We start from the raw sequence: 23,623 nt of genomic DNA, 5'->3' as shown, positions 1-23,623 counted from the left end.
TAACAAGTGTTTTGTTTGTTTATAAGTATGTTTTTAGTTTTTAGATTTTTTTGGGATTTTTTAATATTTTTTTCCTTTGTTGTTGTTGTTTTTTGTTTGTTTGTCTATATTTAAATAATAAATTATAATTAATTTAATTTTGTCTAAAATTATATTTAATATGTATTAAATTTCATTTAACTACAACTAATGCTTGTTTGTTTGTTTGTTTGTGTGTATTTCCGTTTTCTCGTTTTGCTTTTATCAGAGCAAAAACCAGACTGTGTCTCGGTATGTGTTGGTGTGTTTCAGTGTGTTTTTAGATGTATTAGTAACCGATTTGAATGAGCTGCTTCTTGCTTGTTGTTGAATTTCCTTGTAGTAGCTGTTGCTGTGATTTTAGATGAATGATGTATTTTTGTTTGTTGTTGTGAATTTTTTAAGACATATAGTTTTTGAAGTTGTAGACTTTTTACTCTTCACCCAATAACACTAAATCATCGGCTACCACATCGCTGACATGTAGATAAATAATCCAGTACATGAGATTGAAACATACAAAACACACCGGAAATACAATGCGCGAATATTTATCAATGTCGGAGGGTGTTATGCCCAACAGCTTATTAATGTCCTAGATATTTTTTTTGTAGGTAAATAATACAAAAAGTGTAAAAAATGTTTGGGGAAATGTGAGGGGAAAGTGGGGCAGGGGGATTGAAATGGAAAAAGTTGAGATAAATATATAGAAAGAGAGAAATAATATAATTAGTCAAGTCTCTGTTCATGGGGGGGTAAACAAGTGTAGACATAAAATTACTTTTTTTACCTTGCCCGGGTGTAATAAGTGTGCTGGCACGGCAGCCTCAGCATCACCACCTTCGGGCGGTGCTCCTCCTCCGCCTCCTCCACCACCACCGCCTGGTGGGCCTCCGCCACCGCCTCCACCCTGGGATCCGGGGCCATGGGGTCCTACTGGGGGTCCTCCTCGTCCACCATTAACCGTATTCTCTAGCGTTCCTCCCTTGGAATGGGCCTTGGGATCGTGCACCTTGAATCTCACCTCCTGGAACAAGGGTCCCACTATCGAGCAACCGCGCGCACCAACATTTTGTTGGATATTTTGAAAGCCAATTGGGCGGTTACTCACTGTTTGTTTGGGTACATGAGGATGACCATGGCTGTGATGGCCATGACCATGCCCATGTCCACCATGATCCACCCCCGTATTTGGATTGGGATTGGGGGGCTGTTGCACCCCATCAAGTTGTTGTTGCTTTTTTTGCTCAGCCATCTTCTGAATCGTCATAAATCTTTGTTTTCGCATTTGAATTCGTTTTGCCATATAGCCGACGGTGGCATATTCTAATCAGATCAAGTCAAATCAATCAATTTCATGTTTGATTTTCAATTTGAATTTTAAATTTGTGATTTGTAATTTTGTTTTTGCAATTGATTTTGGTTTTATATTTTTATATTTCATTTAATTAATTTTTTATTTTTTTTTTTTTTTTTGTTAAACAAAAATTAGGATGTAAGGTAAGGCAGCGCAATTTCCATTACATTTCCAATTAAAACAATTCAAATTTTTTATGTTTTTATTTTGTTTTGTTGATAGGGGGTAATAAGAGCAAAAATTTTGAATTTTGATTTCAACGATTATTTATGCAACAGTTTGAATTCCAATTCGTTTGAGTGTGATTTTTCAGATTTTTTGGTTATGGTTTAATTTGTGAAGATTTGCGGGTAAAGCCAACGGATTTTAGTTTTTTGTTTTTTGGTACAAAAGAATTATGTGGAAAGACAAAAAATGAACAAGAAAATAAAAATAATAAAATCACGTAATAATTGATCATTTTGATTTTTTCTATAGTAGCGAAATTAAAAATGCGAAATAATGAGTAGTAGGTGAAAAGAAAATTTAAAAAACACATGTTTTAAAGAAATTTTAAACAATTTTTTGAGTTGATTTTAACCTAAGTTTATTGTCAAAATTGTATAGTTTGTGTATGATATTCACTCTGTTAGTGCAGACTTTCCCATAATTATTAGTTTTATTTTATATTTTTTTTTAGAAAATTTGTTTAAAAAAATTTTAAAATTTAAGATTTAATCTACAAAGTTTTTTATTGGAGCCCATAGAGTTCGGAAAAACTTATACCTTTTCTCTATCACTTCGTTGAGTACTTTTTATATTAGAAAAAAAATTTTATTGAAATAATGATATTCTTAAACATAGAAACTTCAAAAAACATAAGTATGATGTTTTGAAATAGATTATTTTATGTGAAAGATATATGATTACCTTTCAAGCAGAAGAGACTTTATGCAAATCGGTTCCAAATGGCTGGGACGTTTGGGTTTAAAAAAACTCACTTCTTTCAAAAATGTTCATTAAATCACTCTCTAAGTTGATCGCTAAACTTGCTTTTTAAAGAACTTAAATAAATAAAAATCGGTTCAAAAATTAATGAGTTTACTAATGCATGTGATAACATGTTTCCCGGATGTTTCGATTTTTTCATACTAAACTTGAGTGTTCTTTAGAAAAAAAATAGCTGAGAACATCTTGACTTTAATCTACTCCGTAACTCAGCCATTTTCCAACCGATTTTTATAAATCTTTTTTTTCTTAATCCTCCGTTGATCGCAACTGATCTGGTTTATACGGGCAACAATTGTAAACACCCAAAATTTTATGCAATTTTTTGAAATTTGATTTTTAGTGCTATTTTAAATACTTTGAATTTAATATTGTTTTTATGTTTACGAAATAAAAAGTGAAGATATTATTTTCAAACGCGGTTTTTTCTTTATTGATATAAATTTGATACATTGCGACTAGTCTCAGATGAAAATAATTACGACTAACGGAGTGTTAAAATTTAGAACTCATATACATATTTCAAAAAAAGGAATCAATTTTGAATAACGATATTTCACTAATACGAAGTAATCGCTAAGAACTCTAAGTATTTCCGTATTCTATGGACTCAAACATAACAGAATTACTACATCAGAATCCCTGCTTATATTTTCGTTCACATTTGCATCTGTATGTAATTATTTGACTGTAGAGGTCAAATGTTGGACAATTAAATATATCAAATTTTTTTGTTTCGATACATCAGAAAATGATTCTATTATTAGTAGAGAACAGGGTATACTAAAAACAAGTAAGAGAGCTATATTCGGCTGTGCCGAATCTTATATACCCTTCACCAAATTATTTCTGATTCTTGGAGTTTTTTAATTTTTTGTAAAAAAAAATATTTGGAATTGTTTTTTAAATTTTAAATTTTTTTTGGTGATTTTTTAAAATTTTTTAAATTTTTGTTTTTTGGAGTTTTTTCATTTTTTGAAAAAAAATTTTTTTTTGGAATTGATTTTTAAATTTTTTTTTTAAATTTTCCAAAATTTTTTTTTTAAATTTGAACTGTAGGTCTTGTAGGTCTTATATACGTCGTTGCAATGGTCTTTGAAATATCTATCATTAGATAGCCATATTGTCTATAGTTAATGACTTAGTAATCCAGATATAGGTCAAAAATCTAGGTTGTCCTGGTTTTTTCATCATATATTAGCCATTAGTGGACCGATTTTGCAGATTTTAAATAGCAACTTCTCGAGAGCATGTCTGACAGAATTATTGGAGATTTGTATAACGAAGATATCAGGGGTCTTCAGAAAATTGATTTCAACAGACAGACTGACGGATTTACAGACGGACATGGCTTAATCGACTCCGCTATCTATAAGGATCCAGAATATCTTCGGAAATGAAAAATGCAGAAATTACAAACGGAATGACAAACTTATATATTAGGGTGGGTCAATTTTTTTGACTACTAAGCGTATAGCAAATTCCTAATCTACGGAAAATTCTATGAACTTTTTCAGAAGAAACCATGGTTCTAAAATCAAAATCGAGCTTCCGGTTTTTTACGAGAAGATTTGGAGCTCAAGACCTCTTTTGCTAGGAGACCTCGGGTATGTTCAATTTTAAAAATAATAATATTTCTTCGTTTGTGTTCCGATTTCGAAAAATTACATATATATAGAATCTTCTCGTCGAGTACTACATATAACATCTCGTAGCTATCAATTATCTCTTATAGCGTAAGAGATATTGGCATTTGAATAATACATTTTTAACATTTTTACCCACCCTACTCCAGTTTTTTGATGACCGCGGTTTCAAATATTTTCCGATTTTCTCTATTTTTAATTTATAGGACTAACAAGAAATGTATATATAACATAAAGAAAAAATTGATTAAAAATAATGACTGAGTCCAAAGTTATGCTTAAATTTCAAAAAATTAAAAAAGGCGATTTTTCGTTATTTTTTTGGGAAAAAGGTGCTTTTATTCTATTTAAGTTATCTAAAAAAATTTCTAAGAAGATGCATAAAGAATATATAGCTACGAGATGTTATATGTAGTACTTGACGAGAAGATTCTATATATATGTAATTTTTTTGAAATCGGAACACAAACGAAGAAATATTATTATTTTTAAAATTGAACATACCCGAGGTCTCCTAGCAAAAGAGGTCTGAGCTCCAAATCTTCTCGTAAAAAACCGGAAGCTCGATTTTGATTTTAGAACCATAGTTTCTTCTGAAAAAGTTCATAGAATTTTCCGTAGATTACGAATTTGCTATACGCTTTACCACGTTTTTTGGGCCCGAACAAATTGACCCACCCTATTATATATACCCTTCTCACGAAGGTGAAGGGTATAAAAAGGCATCTAAAGGAGAAAATATTCCAAAATATGGCTTAATATAGTAAAACCAATTTTTTTTTACTTTTTAAGAACGTTTTAAATACACTGGACATACATATATATAAAAAAAAGTATTTCGTATTTTTTGGAAAACCTTATTTTTTAATGTTCTTTTAAAATCATTTTAAATATCATAAAAACTCTGTAAATTAGTTTATGATATTAATTTTGTACTTTTCTGAAATATATTATTATTAAAAAATCTGTTCATATAAACGTTGTCAAATCACCTTGTACAGTTTTAATAATCGAAAATAAGGTATGTAAATATTGAATTTGACCATCAAGATTATCCTTTCGCAAAATACTTAGTTGGATGCATATCATCACCAAAATTTCAAAACAACGTATCATCAAAACATTCGAATTTGATTTTATTATTGATTACGTTTCACTACATTACATATGTGTACAAAATGTTACTATCAAAAATAACAAAAATTCAAAACAACGTATCATCAGGTGCATGATTTTCTTAAACAAAATAAAGTTAATGCTTTGAGTAATTAATAAATAAATTGTATTTTACCTTATTTTAGGTAGTTCCTTAAAATATTTTTTAATAAATTTGTTGCAATTGATTGTTTTTTGCTGTCTTTATGAAAATTTAATGAAGTAACTTTTTTTTAGTTTAAATCATGACATTGTTGTGTACACTCAATAGAAAATAAATTCTCAATTATACAATTCTTGTAACGTCAAACAAAAGAAAATATGAAAAACTATAAAAAAATCAAAATCAAAGTTTGACATTATAGGGGTAAATATTGAAAACTCTCCCTAGTTATTCTACCTTCTACAATTATTGTATCAAGGTTTAAATAAGTAGTTGTGAGTAATTAAAATAAAAAAAAACCAAAAAAAAAATACATAAAATATCTATAACTAGTTTTATTAAAAATAAAAAACATATTTTTATTTAAGATTTAATTTGTTCATACGTATTTAGATTAATGATACGTTATTTTGGTTTTTAGAAAACAACTTCGATAAAAATAATTTTGTTATAAAATGTATTTTTAGTTTCATTGTAATTCAGTTTTGAAAATTTTGTTTCAATATCTCAAGTAGTTTTTTGCTTCTCCTATAAAGTTATGAAAAGTGTTGATACGTTATATATTTTGCATTTTAGATGATGACATGACATATGTTTTGGAAAGTACTTTTCGTTTCATTTAAAAAATTGATTTTATATACCAAGAACATAAAGTAAGCTGTTGACAATACAATACATGCAACTTTATCCCTATTGAGTCCTAGAAATATTTTAAAATATCCCCAATAAAAAACCCTGTTCCCAAACAAATTTTTTGTCACTAAAATTGTTTGACAAACTGTCTATGCCCGGTAGAAACCTAAAGGAATGAAATAATAAATTTAAATTTTCATTATCTTTTAAATGTACCTTTGTTCTGTGTAAATTAACTAACTTGAAATAACTTTTTTCATACGGTACTTTTTGAAAATAAGTACTTATGTTCCTGAGTGAAGTAAGCGTTTATGTTTATGATTTTTATATAGTACATACTATGGTGATCGATTCTTCGACATTTTTTAGAACCCGGTTTTCGGTTTCTTCGAAAAATTGCAATTTAATATAAACCGGTTTCGGTTTTTTAATAATAACCGGTTAACCGGTTTTTTGGCAAAATATTAAAACGCCTAGAAATAAGAAAATAAATTTTATTTTATATTAAAGATATCATACTTATGATAAAGAATATACATGTATTCTAATTACTAAAAATAAGCCTTTTTAAAACGCTTAAATACTTTATAATTGTAATTTGGATTACTTCTTTTATCCTTCACAAATTCTTCGGGTCAAATTCGACCCATTTTGAAATTAAAATTTAATTTTTTCTAAAAGTGAGTCGTTGATATTTTTGATATAAAACTAAGCCTTTTTAAAACGCTTAAATACTTTATAATTCTAATTTTGATTACTTCTTTTAACCTTCACAAGGTCTTCGGGTCAAATTCGACCCATTTTGAAATTAAAATTTAATTTTTTCTAAAAGTGAGTGGTTGATATTTTTGATATTTTATGAATTTTATTTAATTTTAAATATTAACAACTACGTTAGGTTTTTAGAAACACAAATTGGCAAAAAAATATGTATAAAATGTTTTTCACTTAAGGTCATTGGGTCAAATTTGACCTGGAGCTAAAATCTTAAATTTTTGTTACGCACAATTAAGTTAAATGTTTTCAGAGCTTTGGTAGCAGTAACAAATATCCGTCTCGTTTTTTATTTGTATGAAAACTGGGATTCCACGGGTAAAAACCAAAGCTATTGTTTTCTTATCCTTCATAAGATATTCGGGTCAAATTTGACACATTTTGAAATTAAAATTGAGTTTTTCCTAAAATGTGTGGTTGATATATTATGACTTTTATTTAATTTCAAAAGTCAACAACTACGTTAGGTTTAAAAAAAAAAACTGGAAAAAAATATATATTTTCTTTTCGGGTTAAATTTGACCCGAAGATTGTTAACGTCAGTAAATTTGAAGACCTTATGAAGGTTAAAACAATCGCATAGGAATAAAACACAGTTAAATTGCTTTGGAGTATATCGATTTGTTGCCTTTGTTTTTATAAAGCTAAACATTGAAAATGATCTTTCCACTCTGTGTTCTTGTAGGGCATATATATGACAATGCATTGAGTAAGTTTTCAAGCTTTCCAGATCGCTGTGACATTTTTATAAATATAAAAAAAGTCTTCTAAAATAGTTGAAGTATTTTTTTTTTTAAAGTTATTTGAATTTTTAATACACTAACAGTCTCATTTTATAAAACGAAGCGTTCAGAAACGTAAGCAATTTGTATGAAGAATACTGGGAAATAGGTTTTAAACTTGAATAATTTGCATACAAAATTTGTTTAACGTTTGTCGTTGCGTTTTACAAAATTAGGCCTTAAGACTCATAAAAACACACTTTTAGAAAAAACCCCGGTTTATTCGATATTGGAAATGTGAGCTTTTCAAGAAAAGCGAAACCGACTTAACCAAAAGAACCGCTTATTAAAAACCGGGCCGATCACCCTAGTACATACTTATGGCGTTTTCTTTTCTGGCATAAATGATGCCTCTATTATTCCTTTTACCATTCTTTGTGTTCTTTTTAGAAAAAAATGTAGTTTCTTTTCAAATAATGTTGCCCTAAAACCTCGAAAATATGCTATATGTTTCACGTTCAATTTTATCAAAGTATTAGAAAGACACCATTTTTTAAACAGCTTTTCTTGTTATCGTTTTTGAGGTTCGTTTGTGTTAATGAAAGAGATTTTGTACAACTTTTTTTGGACTCTTCTAAAAACAGAGAACTGTGACGAGAACCACATATTAAGGAACTTAGTGGTACTTTATATTTCTTCTAATGGTACTTTTATGACATTTTTGATATAATTTTCGAAACATATTAGCCGAATAAAGTTTGGCACGAAATATTATTCAGCAACTCAATAATTGTAAGTTATTTTGCGAAATAAGTTTCCATGGGAAAATAAAGTTTACAGTGTAGTGTTTCCATTTCTATTAAATTTCAACACAAACTTTGACAATAGATATTTATTTTTAATATTTAATTATTATGAAAGTTTTAAAGAGAAATTTTTCAATCCAAATTTCAACTATCTGCTAGTATCCAATTAATTTTACTTTGATCATTTTGAAAATGTTTCATTATAATTTTATGCAAAAGTTTAATGTGTTTTTTAAATTTTTAATTTTCTGGCAACAAAGGAAAATGTTTAACAAAATTTTAAAAATATAAAAACTAAAAAACTAAATAAATAAGATTTTTTTACTTGTTTTTTTTTTCAAATAATAATATTTACAATTACTTAACTTTATAAAGTTTTTTCTTTTTTTGTTAGCAATATTCAAGTGAGTGTTTGAAATAAAGAAAAAGCTTTCATGTATGGTTTTTTTCTATGCATAAATTTTATTTATTTACAAAAAGAAAGCATTTGGGTATGAAAATGCAAAAGGAAATCGTATTGAAAATAAAAAAAAAAAATTATATAAATAATATTTTACAATACACAAACATGAATGTAAACGAAGTGAGAGAGTGAGATATATAGAGTGAGAGAGTGTGAATGTGTGCGAAAGTTACACAATAATAAAATAAAAACAAGTAAGAAAGTATGGTCGGTAAAAGCCGACCATTTACATACCCTACACTAAGTAAATAAGCAAAAATAATTTTCTTTGAAAATTTCTAGAATTTATTTTGTTGAGAGATTTTCGGAACTATGGTCAATTATGGAATGATCGCCATTAATGTAGAATTATATGTGGATAATAAAATTATTAAGAGACTTATGCTCGTTGAAGCTATTTACGGAAATGGGAATTATGTTGGAACTATGTTCAATTATGGATTGATTCGCAAAAAAAGTTGGAATGTGATTTGTTTTTATATAAAACTTTTTTTATTTGAATACCAAAATTTTTGTGCTCCTTAGAGTGATTTTGGGAAGTGGAACTTATATGGGAGCTATCATAAAAATTAGTTCCGTATATATAAAATTTATTTGGAACCAAATTTGTGTAGGTAACTATATAAAACAGAGCCCGGCAACACATGCGATTGGTCAATTGTTGCAAGAGCGAAAAATAAGAAAAGAGAAAAATACTCTCATATCACTACAGCACAGGCATGGAAATTTTAATTTTGAAATGTTGGTATTTTAATTAAAAATAATGTCCCATAATCATAGTCAGAAATAAAGTATATTTTAGGAGAAATAAAGTCGTCCTTACTTAAGAGTGGACTTTAGGTCTACCATAGACAAGATAAAATATACTTTTGACATTAAAGTCGACTGTAAATATAAAACTAGCTGAAGCTGCTTTTAACTCATTTAACAACAGCATCAGCTGTTCTTCGCCAAGTAAAAAAGTTCGACAAAAAGTCAAACATATTTATGTTACAAGATATTGGCAGAGATTTTGCAATTATTGAACAGTTATTAATAAAATTAGAACCAACATATCCTAATTATGATATGAATCTTATTATTTCCATTTTTCCACCACAATTTGCTTTTTTTTAGATTTTTCTGTTACTTTTATTGTTTACCTTTTTTTTTTTTTCTATATTTTTTTATGTATATTGTATGAAAACATTTTCTACATTTGAGGTGGCACCCAGTTAAAGTCGGTTCAGTTTAGAACATACTTTAATTTTGACTATAGTTGCAAAATAATTAAAAGCAGGTTTTTATTTTAAGGTTGTTTCTAAAAAGAACCGACTTTAGTGTCTGACTATGATTATGGGTCAATATTTTTAAATTTAAAATTTGTAAATTTCTGTTAGACTTCTTTACTTATATCGAGTTTAGAAAGCATTTTAGATTAAAATAATTTTATTTAGCAAAAGTTTATAATTCTAAAAACGTACACCATGCGTTGATAATACTATTTTTCCATCCCTGCATTATAATCTTCATGTACACGCAGAGAAAAAATATAGTTGGGCATGGTTACTGTAACCATTTCAATATTGTTACAAGTTTTTTAACTATATTATAGTCACAGTAACCATTTACATGATTGTGGTAACCATAATATGGGTAATTTACGAATCATTTGATTGTATCAACCATATATATGGTTACAGCAAACAAATATATGTTTGTGACAACCATTCATATGATGAAGGACTTATCATGTTATGGTGCTCTCGGCTTAAGGCTTATCATAATCTGAGAACAACATATTATGATAAAATTATTCATCATAAATATGGTTGCCACAAACATATATTTGTTTGCTGTAACCATATATATGGTTGATACAATCATGTGAATCGTAAATTAAACATATTATGGTTATCACAATCATGAAAATGGTTACTGTGACTATAATATGGTTATAAATCTTGTAACACTATTTAAATGGTTACAGTAACCATGCCCAACTATATTTTTTCTCTGCGTGTACAAAAGCATGAAACATGCGACAACACAACCTTCTAAAATTAACCCTCAAACGAGACTAAATGAGTTTTTAATACGTGTGAGTACTTTGTTTTAAATTTAATAATGGCCGAAAAGCACGCGTGCATAGGAAATGCCTTGCTCTGATGTAAATTAAACATTTATAACCGAGAAAGTCCTATTTCGAGAGGACATTTGTATGGGGGCTAAGTGAAATAATGGACCGATTTTAGCCAGTTTCGAAATATCTGCAAAATTGCGACCTATACTTTGCGCACAAGGTTAACATAGCCAGCCAGTCAGACGGACGGACGGACGGACTGACGGATGGACATCGTTTAATCGACTCAGAAAGTGATTCTGACTTTAAGGTGGGTGTTACAAACATCGGCACAAACGCATAATACTCTTCCCACTATGGTGGTGTAGGGTATGAAAATAAACAAATGAATGCGAGAATGAATGAACAACTGAAAAAGTGAACGAATGAATGAATGCATGATGTGGCATATGAATAACAATAACAACAGAAAAAAATAAAATTCTACTTATTGTTAGATTGAAAATTCTACAGAAGTACAAACAAAAGAAATTATAAGGAGGAAATGAATTCAATAGAGAGTGAGAGAGGGTTTTTTCTTTTTGGTTTTTTTGTTTAATAAAACATTGGTGGTGGTGGCAGTAAAAAAAGAGGTGGAAATCTGATTTTAATTAAAAATATTGAACTTGTTTTCCCTTCATCGCTTTTTATTTTTGATTTATTTTTTTTTTTTGCAAGCAGGAGTTTTTGTTTAAAATGTATATATATATAAATATATATATTTTTTTTAGTTTTTATTTATTTATGTGTTTTTTTTTTCATTCTATCATTTTAAGAAAATTGTTATTGCTGTGTGTGCATTTTAATACAAACTCATCGCACAAGCAGTTTTCCATTGTCAAGAGTTCAAAAGTATAAAAAAAACTATTAAATCCATATGGGGGACGATTTATGTATGTATGTTTTGGTTTAATGTTAAATAATAATTTATTTTTGTTTATATTCTCAATAGAAATAAAATAAAATATTTGAAAATTAATTAATCTAAGTAGTTTTCTAAGTATTAATACCCTAGTTTCTTATGGTATCAGTTTCATAAAGAAATACTGAATTTGTATTCTATGGAATGGTTTAGTTTCTGGAACAATGTTTTCTTTATTTTATTTTTAAAATGAAAACATAAGAGATTGTCCTAAAAAGTGGAATAAATGATTATTAAAAGTATGCTAAAAAAATTCCACTTAAAAATTAGTTACTTTCAGTTCAGATACGATTAAAAAGGAAATATATTTTCCTGGTCAAATAGTTAAGTCTTATATTTACTACTTACATGTTGAGATATGCCAACACTGGAGTACTGTAGGCCAGGATCCTAGAATTTTTAATACAGTGTAACAAATAATATATTTATTGCACATAGGGTTTTTAGCAATAATTAAGGATTTCAACAAGCTAATTTTTAAATTTTGAAAAAACCCACATAATTTGTTCACAAAACCCCTTGTATCATTGTATCGAGTGTATTATTGAATTCAAATACAATAGTGTAAGCTTGTTGTTGGAAATGTTCATACAAAAATTAAATACACATATACACTTTTATTTTGTATGTTTTTAAAAAGTTGTATTGGTTTACAGCTATAAATTTCTCTGAGCACACAGTACCCGTATATGTGAGAGAGTAATTTGAAAAATGAGCGTAGTATGTATAACAATACATACTACGCTTTCGAAAACATTCATACAATATACAATGGGTGTTCAAAAACTAATAAACAAAAATTGTATTTAATACAAGATACACGATACAAATTGTTGTGAATTCAGCACATGTTAATTACACTGTCCAACAGCATTTTTGTAACAGACTAGCGACCCTATAATTCTGAAAGGGCATGTTGAGTAGATAATTTTTGTAGAATAAACTTATAGTCCAGCTGGTCTGAATTTTTTTTACATTGGGTCAAAGTTATAATTTTTTGATCGAAGTTAATATCTGAGAGAATTCTTATTGTCAGAGTTATATTGTGGAATTTTATGGGGATCATTTTTGTGGAAGATCTTAACCCCCTATATCCTCTCTTTAGGGGTCAATTTGACACCTTTTTTGAGAAAATCGAAAAAAGTCCTTTCAAAAAGGACATTTAAGGATTAAAATATTCTACGAAATTTTTTGCCGTAAAATTTCATTGGGGGTCACCAAAGACACAAAAGTTGTAAATAGAGCCCTTTGCGCTTAATTAGCATAATTACAAACCAAATACCGGCTCACATTTTTTAAAAATATCTCCAAAAATCCAAGTATGATCCGAATGAGCTGAAATTTAAAATGTAAATAGTCCATAAGGAGATCTACAAAATATATGTAAGTTACCTCTTTTAGTTCAAGAGATATTTAGGTTTATTTATTTATTTTTTTTAATTCTGCTCGATCTTTATTTGGTTTTTTAGATATGGCGGGCCTACAAAGGTTCGAAATTTGTTTTTAAAATATGATATATATTTGCTATAAAATTTCGAAAACAATAAAAATAACATGCTAACAGTTATCTCATCCCTATAAAAAGTTACACACATCCAAATCTGTTTTACATAAATTTTGCCATATTCGTAAACAATAAATGGTAACAAATATGTAAATTGTAAATTATTGGTGAAATTTGTTTGAAATATGGAAGATCAATAGAGAAAGACTTGCTATAAAACCAAATCTTAAAAGTTTTTGTATTTCTTAAATACAAAAAATTTTACATTTTTTGGATTTTTATACTTTTTCAGTATAATGCTCGCTTCGACCAAAAAATTAAAACTTTGACACACTTTAAAAAAACCAGACCAGCTGGACTATAAGTTTATTCTACAAAAATTATCTACTCAGCATGTCCTTTCAGATTTAAAGGTTCGCTATTCTTTTCCAGTCAAAAAGTCTTAATTTATTGGAAAGTGTTATAATTTATTAAATTCAAAAACAAATTTTTTTATTTTTTAAAATTTTGAAAATTTAAAATTTATGGTTTGAGTTTTGAGCGATATATGCGGCTATATGACTTTATGTGTTCTTTTGGGAGAAAATACAAATATTTTCCAAAAAATAAAAAAAAGTTTTCTTAAATGGTTATTAGACCCAAAATATATTTTGAGAGACATTTTAAAACATACTAAGGTTTAATATGAGATGGGGAAACCATCATCTCTCTTATATGTTTAAAAGGTTTCCCTAGTTTTCAATTGGATCCTGAGTTATTAATAAAAATCTGTATGTAATGTTCACAATAAACATACGATTTGAAATTACTGGAATCCCAGCCTATTTTACAATTTGTACAAAATCGACCAGACGTGCATATAGTCCAAATCAAGCGGATCCAGAGGGGGTGAAATAGGAAATTTCCCCCCAAAAACGAAAAATTTTCATATAAAAAAGGAATAAAAAGAAAAATGTAGAACAAATTTTAATTCCCCCCCCCCCAATGGTTGACCTGGATCCGCGCCTGGTCCAAATTGTAAAATAGGCTGGCACTCCAGTAATTTCGAATCGTATGTTTATTGTGATATTTTACAAAAATGTTATGTTTGTGGTTTACTGAGGCAGAGAGTTAAAATTTATTATTCAATAAGGCCCTAATTTTTTATATCACGTCACCAAAGTGATATTTATGTGGAAAGCAAAATCAAAATTTAAAACATTTTAAAAATTTGTTTTTGTTTTATATACAAATTATGAACAGAACAAACGCTCCAAAATTCAGGCATTGATTTGCCTTTCATAATTTGAAAATTTTGTGTATAAAACAAAAACAAATTTTTAAAATTTTGTTTCTGCTTCCACATAAATATCACTTTGGTGACGTGATTTAAAAAATTAGGGCCTAAGAAATAATAATTCGTTTTTTTCTGATGATGTAATATAAAATATATTTTCTATCTCAAAATGTAAGTAGTAAACCTTGTTAAAATCCGAAGAATTTCTCTATAATATTTAGGTACGACTAAAAAATAAATATTGTGCTAAACTTATACGCTTTTTGTGAACAAGTTCACGAATACCTTCGCAGACCTACAAAATCATAACTTATTATTGATGTATGTTAATGCTTGAGATTTACTTTATTATTCCATATACATTTTAATCCTAGTTAAATTCATAGACATACAATTCATGTTCATTACTCATTCATTGATCTAATATTGTATAGACAAAAGATATGGGCGTAAGTTCTTCTAGTCTTAATTCATGGGTAGTAGAAACGCTTTAAAAAAAATATTACGATGATCGGATCGTGTCGTTTGTAAATGAAAGTGTAGGCCAAAGTGTTGAAAATATGTCCAAAAACTAAAATTATATCCTTAACAATTTTTTTATGCTCACTCAAATTAGTATCCTACCGCAGTCATTTCTAAATATATCGCACGCACTGGTTCCTCTAAAGAGCATCAACTCAAATTTTTTATTTTTCTCTTTTTGCAAGAAATCGATATGCAGTGGTCATATCTACCCACTGTAAAAATCTGCTATCATTTTCTATACTCTTTCGCCAAAAAATACAGTTGATCCGTACAGTTGTTTCATTGTAATGTATTAAAAAAATTATTTTTTTTTTAAATTTTGAGTTGACTCTCTTCATGATATATTTAGAAATAATATAAAAATAACATCGTTAGGTCTTTTAAATAATGTATACATTTGTAATGTTTTTTCACAATTTGTCAACTTCTGAATAAAATAAGCTACAGCTTTGTTCGAATACATATCTACACCATTTACAGAAATTTCTAATTATATTTCCAAAAATTCCAATTGAATTTCAGAAATTTCCAATTATATTTCAGAATTTCTGAAATACAATTAGAATTTTTTGAAATATAATTGGAAAATTCTGAAATTCAATTGGAAAATTCTGCAATTCAATTGGAAATGTTGTAGTAAAATTGTCATTATTTGGAAAAATAAAAAAAAAATCGTCTCCTAATAAAATAATAGTGTATCATTTTATTGCCATTTCGAAATAATTGAGTTTTAAATTTTTGTGTTAGTAGACATCTGGAACAAAACTAATATTTCTTGATCTTTTGACCCACTTTGTGGAAGTAGAATTTCACCAAATTTTGACCACATGTATATTCTTATTATGCAATAAAAAAACAAGTAAGAAAGTATGGTCGATCAAGCCCGACCATATAATACCCTACACTAAGTAAAAGAGCAAAAACATTTTTCTTTTAAAATTTCAATAATTTATATTTTTGAGTGATTTTCGGTAGTGGGCCTTATATGGGGGCTATGACCAATTATGGACCGATCACCATGAAATTATGACGTGTGATTTATGTCTATATTAAAGTTAACTATGTTGAATTTTGTGTGTATTCCAAAATTTTTAAGCGATTTATGCACGTTAAAGTGATTTTCGGAAGCGGGTCTATATGGGAGCTATGACTAATTTTGTTTATATAAAACTTATTTGGATTTTTTTTATACCCTACACCACCATAGTGGGGAGGGTATTATGCGTTTGTGCAGATGTTTGTAACGCAAAATATTAGTCAACACCCACCTTAAATTATACCGATCGACTTAGAATCACTTTCTGAGTCGATTAAACGATGTCCGTCCGTCCGTCTGGTTGGCTGGCTGGCTGTCCATGTAAACTTTATGCGCAGAGTACAGGTCGCAATTTTCAAGATATTTCGATCAAATTTGGTACATATTATTTTTTCGGCCCAAGGACCAAGCCTATTGAAACTTGCTGAAATCGGTCCATTATTTCACCTAGCCCCCATACAAATGACCTTCCGAAATTGTACTTTATCGGTCATAAATGTTTAATTTATAAATGTATCTCCACAAATTCCGCTCCAAATAAGTTTTATATATGCAAAATTCATGTCACCAAATTTTGTTACGATCGGTCCATAATTCGTCATAGCTCCCATATAGACCGGCTTCCGAAAATCACTTTAACGTGCATAAATCGCTTAAAAATGTTGGTATACTCACAAAATTCAACATAGTAAACTTTCATATAGACATAAATCACACTACCTAATTTCATGGTGATCGGTCCATAATTGGTCATAGTCCCCATATAAGGCCCACTTCCGAAAATCACTCAAAAATATAAATTATTGAAATTTTAAAAGAAAAAAATGTTTACTCATTTACTTGGTGTAGGGTATTATATGGTCGGGCTTGACCGATCATACTTTCTTACTTGTTTTTTATTCGATTCGAAATTTTCAGGAGATGTTTTGTAAAGAAAAAAAAATCAAAAATTCCGGCTAAAACTCGGAAATTCTTTTTTTTGTGAGTCCAGTCAACTGTAATAAAAAAGCTCCCTAAAGTATGCAGTACAAATTTAGATATTTCATTTGCAAATAAATAAGAACAGGGTGGTGTGGGTGGCTTGGAGAAACTTGAAGAACTAACATTAGTAAATGCTACCGGACGAAGCCGGGCGGGGCGATCAACAAGTATTAAATAATTTTAAACGTGAAGTCTTTCCTCAATGGATAAAGACATTATAAGTTAAATATAATTGGGAGATTCAAACGGTCTCCTATTAAGTCATATTGTCATAATGTCCTAACATATTTTTTTAGTTAAAAATAATTTTTGTTGTGTTTCAATTTGTTTAAACTAAAAAAAAATATTAGGACATTATGACAATATGACCCAACAGCAGACCGTTTGAATACCCCAAATATAAAAACCAAATTTAATTTATGAATTTAGTATTTTATTTGCCATTTATTTTATTTTTTAATAAAATTTTTAATTTTAAACTAAAACAAACTACATTTAGTGCATATTTTGTATATTCTAAGAGCACATTTTTCGCACAAAACCCTTTTTTTTAGAGCATATTTTTGGTTGCCCTGTTAATAAGTATGTAAAAAGAATTTAAGCCCAATGTTTAGCAAAAAATGGAAAAAAAATGGAAAATCTCATTAATGCAAATTCAGATCCTATAAGGCACGAATCCGATCATCTTAATATTTTGACAAGTCTACGAACAAATTGTTGCGATATCTATACCAAAATGAATACCATACATACCTTTTTCGTAGCGTAGGAGAGTGCGTTAGTAGTAAAAGTAGTAAAAGTTGTGCAGTAGAAGATGGTAAATATTTATTTAATAGAGATAAACGTATGAGTAGTTAGAAGAAACGTAACGTAGTTTTACCGGAAGCTGGGCGTATATGATATCAGGGTATCATTTTAGGTTATGCCGTGTTTTTCCTTACCCATCATAATAATGTTGCATGATGTAAATAAGTTTTTACAAATTTCTATATTTTTTGCTTAAAATGTAGAAATATTGTGCAATTTTTAGGTGAAAAACATGGCATAACCAAAAACTGTTTTAGGTTTGAAGTTTTTTTGTTTTTTTTTGACGAATTTTTCATGGCTTTTTGAAGATTTATATAATTTTAGAATTGTTGTAGCTGCCTGCTTTAAATTAAAATACTCAGTTTTAAAAATAAAATCAAATTGGTATAAATAAAAATTAATTTCCAACAAAACATGAAAAATAAATGAAACAAAAAAAAATAATATTTATGCCTGAAGTGGAGTGTTGAGTTTATTGCGCATATATAAATATTTTTTTTAGACTGTATATTGAAACCCTTTTCCAATGGAATTCGTGCATAACAATGAGTTTGTATTTATTTTCTTCGAATGATAGTGTTTGCTTTTTGTTTTGTCAAAGTAACAAAAATATTTAACAAGAACATACAAATACGAAAAAAGAGATTTCTTGTGTTTTTTTTTTGTCTTGTTCATTTTTTCTTTTCTTTCATTTTCAAGAAGAATTTTTTTTCAATTTTTTAGTTTGGTTTGTTGCTGTTTGGTTTTTTGATTTGATTTTCATCAGCATATTAATAAAGTTTTCTTTAACAATTGATCAACTAGGAATTTAAATTACATTTTAAATGTGAAACAAGTATGTAGGTTTGTAAAGCAATTTTGCCAATAAACTGGGATTTGAAAATGTACACACTGAGAAAAAATATAGTTGTACATGATTACCATAACTATTTCAATATTTTTACAATATTATGGTCAGTGTAGTAATTTATATGATTGTGGTAGCCATAATATTTTTAAGTAAGTATACATGATTGTAGCAATCATATATATGATTGCAGTAATTGAATATATATTTGTGGCAACCATTTTTATGATATTATACTCCACCATATTGTGTTGTTCTCGGATTATGATTACACAAGGCAACAAAATCGAAAAAATTTTAGAGGCTCAATTTTGAATTTTATGGAGAGGCTTTTTTAAAACAATTTTTAAGTTGAATTATAAATTTGTTTGACTTTTCTCCACATAAATAATGATAATTCTTAGAAAAACTGAAATTTATATAGCCTCAGTAGTTTCGGAGTTATAATATCAAATTGAAGCAAAAAATATATTCTTTACATGAAAATAATTTTTTAAAAAAATCATGAAAAATCGTAAACGGCTGAAATTGTTATGATTTATTGCTTTATCGAAAAGCCACATGTAATGGGAACAAAATGAGATATCGAATATAAAAAGCAATTAGTTCGTTTTGAATTTATTCACAATTAAGTGAATTCGCTCATTTTCACAAAATTTTAGTTTTTTGTTTGACATACATAAAATTGAGTAGTAAATAATCTTCTTTCGATTGATTGAATTTTGAAATAATTTTCCCCAAGCTTTGTACAAATTTTCATTTATATATTGCATTTCAATTGGCTCAGTAGTTTCGGAGTTATAATAACAAATTGAAGCAAACAATTTTTTTTTTTACATGATAATAGCAAATTTTTTAGTTTTTAAAAAATCATGAAAAATCGAAAGCGGCAGAAATTGTTCAGGTTTATTACTTTATCGCAAAGCCACATGTAATAGGAACAAAATGAAATATCAATCATAAATAGCTATGGATTCTATACGAAGTTATTCACAATTAAGTGAATTCGCTCATTTTCACAAAATTTTAGTTTTTTGTTTGACATACATAAAATTGAGTAGTAAATAATCTTATTTCGATTGATTGAATTTTGAAATAATATTCCCCAAGCTTTGTACAAATTTTCATTTATATATTGCATTTCAATTGGCTCAGTAGTTCCGGAGTTATAATAACAAATTGAAGCAAAAAATAAATTTTTTAATTGAAAATAGCTAATTTTTTTGTTTTAAAAAATCATGAAAAATCGAAAACGGCTAAAATTGTTTAGATTTTATGCTTTATCGAAAAGCCACAAGTAATGGGAACAAAATGAGTTATCAATCATAAATAGCGATGGATTCTTTACGAATTTATTCACAATTAAGTGAATTCGCTCAGTTTCACAAAATTTTTGTTTTTTGTTTGATATACATAAAATGTTGTAGTTTTTCTTCCGATTCGAATGATTCTTTTGACATAATAAATATCATACTCTGAGAGAAACACATGATTTAATTATTCATCATGAACATGATTCCCATAAACATATATTTTTTGTTGCAATCATATATATGTTTGCTACAACATATGTAATATTTCATCATTAACATGATTGCAATAAACATTTTTTCATATATGTCATTGCTATAATCATGTGAATTATAACTTAAACATATTATGGTTACCGCAATCATATGCATAATTACAGAGACCATAATATAGTTAACAAATTTGTAAAATGGTTATGGTACACTATATTTTTTCTCTGGGTGTAGGCAGAGTTTGAAACAGTGTCCGTCTGTGCAAATGTTATATTTGTTTTATGGAAATTTGAAATTCTAACCAATTTAACATTGTTGACATCAGAATTTCATCAATTTCAAATGAATAGTTTTAATTGTCCAGACTGTCTTCAATAGTAATAAAAAACTAAGAATTTTGAATAAATGCAAGTATTTGGAATTGAAAATAGTTTATAGTTGAACACTACTCGCAGTATTTGTAGTTTGTTAAAGAAGACTTTATTTTATTTGGTTTGGTTTTGAAGTGTAGTTAGTTCGTTTATTGAAGTGCTCTTTGGTGATAGATAGGGTGTTTGTTTTTTATTTGTTTGTTATATTTTTTTTTGGAATGGTGAGTGTTTTTTTTACTTTTCGAAACAATAAATTGAAATGGCTTTCAGTTTATTGTTTCCAAAATTTAAATAAAAGTTTTTATTTTATATAAAGAAAAAAGTATGTTAAGTTTAAGTTAAAATAAAACAGAAAAATATATAAATATTTGTAGATATAGGTTTTTGTTGTTAAAGAAAAGAAAAAGATAATGTGTCAAAATAACATGTACCAGTTTCAGAGCAGTACATGTTTTCAAAATTAGTCGTAGCATTTTGATAGAATAGATAAAATTGAAACAATAATAAAGAAGTTTGAAGATAGAAAGAAATTTGCAAAAAACCACTAAACAAAATATCAGCAATTTAATATTGAAATCAAAAAAAAATTGCTGGCATTATGTTATAGTTTTTTTTTTTTTGTTAAACTACGAATTTACAGAAGAACAAACGAATAAAAAATAAACTTAAAAGATACAAAAAGTGAAAAAAAAGTTAGAAAGTTTGAGAGAAGTTTTCATTGTTTACCCAATAAACTGGCAAAGACCATCACGAAACATGTTCCCAGATAAACATCAATCGATTTAACGTATGAAATTTTTGGCAGCGCAGCATTTGTCGACGACATCAACGTTGTCATGGTCAACACAGTGGTGACACCTAAAGCCACACGAGCTGGCGTAGCATTACGATTAAGCCAAAATGATACCCATGATATAATAACGATCAGTCCAGAGGGTATATAAATTTGTATAAGATAATAACCCATAGAACGCACAAATTGTATCTCGCACGCCAAACGAGAATAGTTTCCTGTTTAATTTTTAGTTTTTCATTTATTTCCAAATTTCCAGCATCACATCGTTAGTTTTAGTTTTTTTTTTGGTATATTTTTTGTTAATATTTTGTGTAAAAGAGAAAAAAACATTATATTATTTAAGGAATTACCATAGTGTTAATAATTTTTATTATTTTTATATAAATTTTATAACGAAAACCATAAATTTGTTAAAAATAAAATCGTATAAGTAAAACATTGAACATTACAAATGAAAAAACTATAATCGAAATCTTTAACAAAAATATAACAACATCAACAAATTTATTTTTTTTTAAAAAAAACTGAAATAAAAATATATTTTTTATAAGTGATTTATAATAATACTTTATTGTTATTGTATATTTAAAACTAAAAAAGGTATTATATAAAAAAAAACAAAGACAACAAGACCAATAAAATTATGACAAAATAATTTAACTGAAATTTTAACAAACTTTTTAATACTAGTGGCAAACATTTATTAAATATGGTTAGAAAAAAAAACTAAAATGTTAAATTATTGGTTTTTATTTTAAAAACTAAAAGGACATTTCGAAAAAGTGCGAACTAAAAATTGGATGTTAAAATAAACGCAGACACACACACATTTTCGAAATGGAGTTTGTTAATAAAGCGTCTCAAAGAAGCTGCAAGCATAAAAATTAATTAAATTGATTAAAACTTTGAAGACATTTCATCACAGTTGCTGGTTTTACTGAGTCAATTGGGGCTTTATTAATCGAGTGTGGAAATGACTTGCAAGTATCTACTAGTTTTTTTTTTAGTAAGCAAAAGGGGCTTTTCTGGGTCTGGGGTCTATGAAAAAAGTGAACATTATTGTGTTATAACTGGGATATTCAATTCATTTATTTATTTAATTCGTTTTGATCTATTTTGAAAATTTTTAATTTTCAAACAATTAATAAACTGATTAAATGTACCCACCATTAAAATGGGGGTATATTGATTTTGTCGTTCAGTTTATAGCATATCGAAATATTAGTCTATGAACCAAAAAGTATATATATCCTGCATCATCATAAGATTCTAACACGATCTAGCCATGTCCGTCCCTCTGTCCGTCTGTCTGTTGAAAACACAATAGAGCCCAAACGAAAGGAGCTAGCTAGCTGAAATTATTCTTTGTTGATAAAGTTAGTTTTGTATTAAAAATTGGAAATATCGGTCCATTATTTCACCTAGGCCCCATACAAATGTCCCCACGGATTACTGTTTGAGCAGTCATAAATATGTTGAAATTAGTTCTAAGTACTATGAAATTATAATGTAAAGTATGGCGAAAATCGGGCAACATTTTTCTCTAGTCTCCAGAAAAGGCCTTGAACATTCATAATTAGCAATGAAAGCATTGAAAAAATTAATCTTCATGTCACCCTCAAAAAAACACACGTTGTTTACCCTCATGTGTTGTTTTCCACACATACGCTATGTCTTGTAGTTTACACGAGCAAAATATTTTTTTTTGTAATCAAAGTCATGATTTAGCATCATCTATTTATTTATCTTAATATTTTTGTATCGATTTGTCATCAAATTAGTTTATCTTCAACACATTTTGGCCAAGATTACGCTTACACAATACAGCTTTTTGGTCGAAAAAGCATATTTCCTGAAAAAATGCTATCCTTTGTGCAAAATACATCGAATTTACATATGTGTGGGAAACCACACAAGAGGTTAGGCAACGTTATTTTCTATATATCTTGACATCAAAATACATTTTTTAATACATTTATGCGTTTAATGAACAACCCTCGTCACATATAAAAAATTGATTAATTTTGAGTGGATTTCCACACAAGGGAGATATAAGGAACCGATCTTTTGGATCTACTATCAATACTTCGATGTGTAGCAAACGAGTTTTATCGGTAGAGATTCAGTTAAATGTCTGTGGTTAATTAACATTGAGTCTTTAAAATAATGTTTTTCTTTTCTATAGATTTTTTTAATTATTATATAGATTA

The 23,623-nt window shown here is 28.0% G+C and overlaps 1 protein-coding gene across 5 annotated transcripts in view; it reads right to left on the bottom strand.

Annotated features, from left to right (window-relative positions):
* Positions 1 to 438: 438 nt before the first annotated feature.
* The window catches only part of Rdl (Resistant to dieldrin), a 120,273-nt gene continuing 97,088 nt past the window's right edge, over positions 439 to 23,623 (bottom strand). For all 5 annotated transcript variants that reach the window (XM_065505575.1, XM_065505574.1, XM_065505577.1 and 2 more), the window contains 3 exons: positions 21,344 to 21,628; positions 800 to 1,344; positions 439 to 613 (listed from right to left, as the gene is read on the bottom strand). In XM_065505575.1, coding sequence (XP_065361647.1) covers positions 452 to 613; positions 800 to 1,344; positions 21,344 to 21,628 — 992 coding nt within the window. In that variant the 3' untranslated portion in view covers positions 439 to 451. The remainder of the gene's footprint in view (positions 614 to 799; positions 1,345 to 21,343; positions 21,629 to 23,623) is intronic.

The sequence above is a fragment of the Calliphora vicina genome, chromosome 3, assembly GCF_958450345.1.
Source record: "Calliphora vicina chromosome 3, idCalVici1.1, whole genome shotgun sequence".
NCBI classification, from domain to species: domain Eukaryota; kingdom Metazoa; phylum Arthropoda; class Insecta; order Diptera; family Calliphoridae; genus Calliphora; species Calliphora vicina.
The sequence above is the reverse complement of the archived record's forward strand: the minus strand, read 5'-3'. Positions and strand labels throughout refer to the sequence as shown.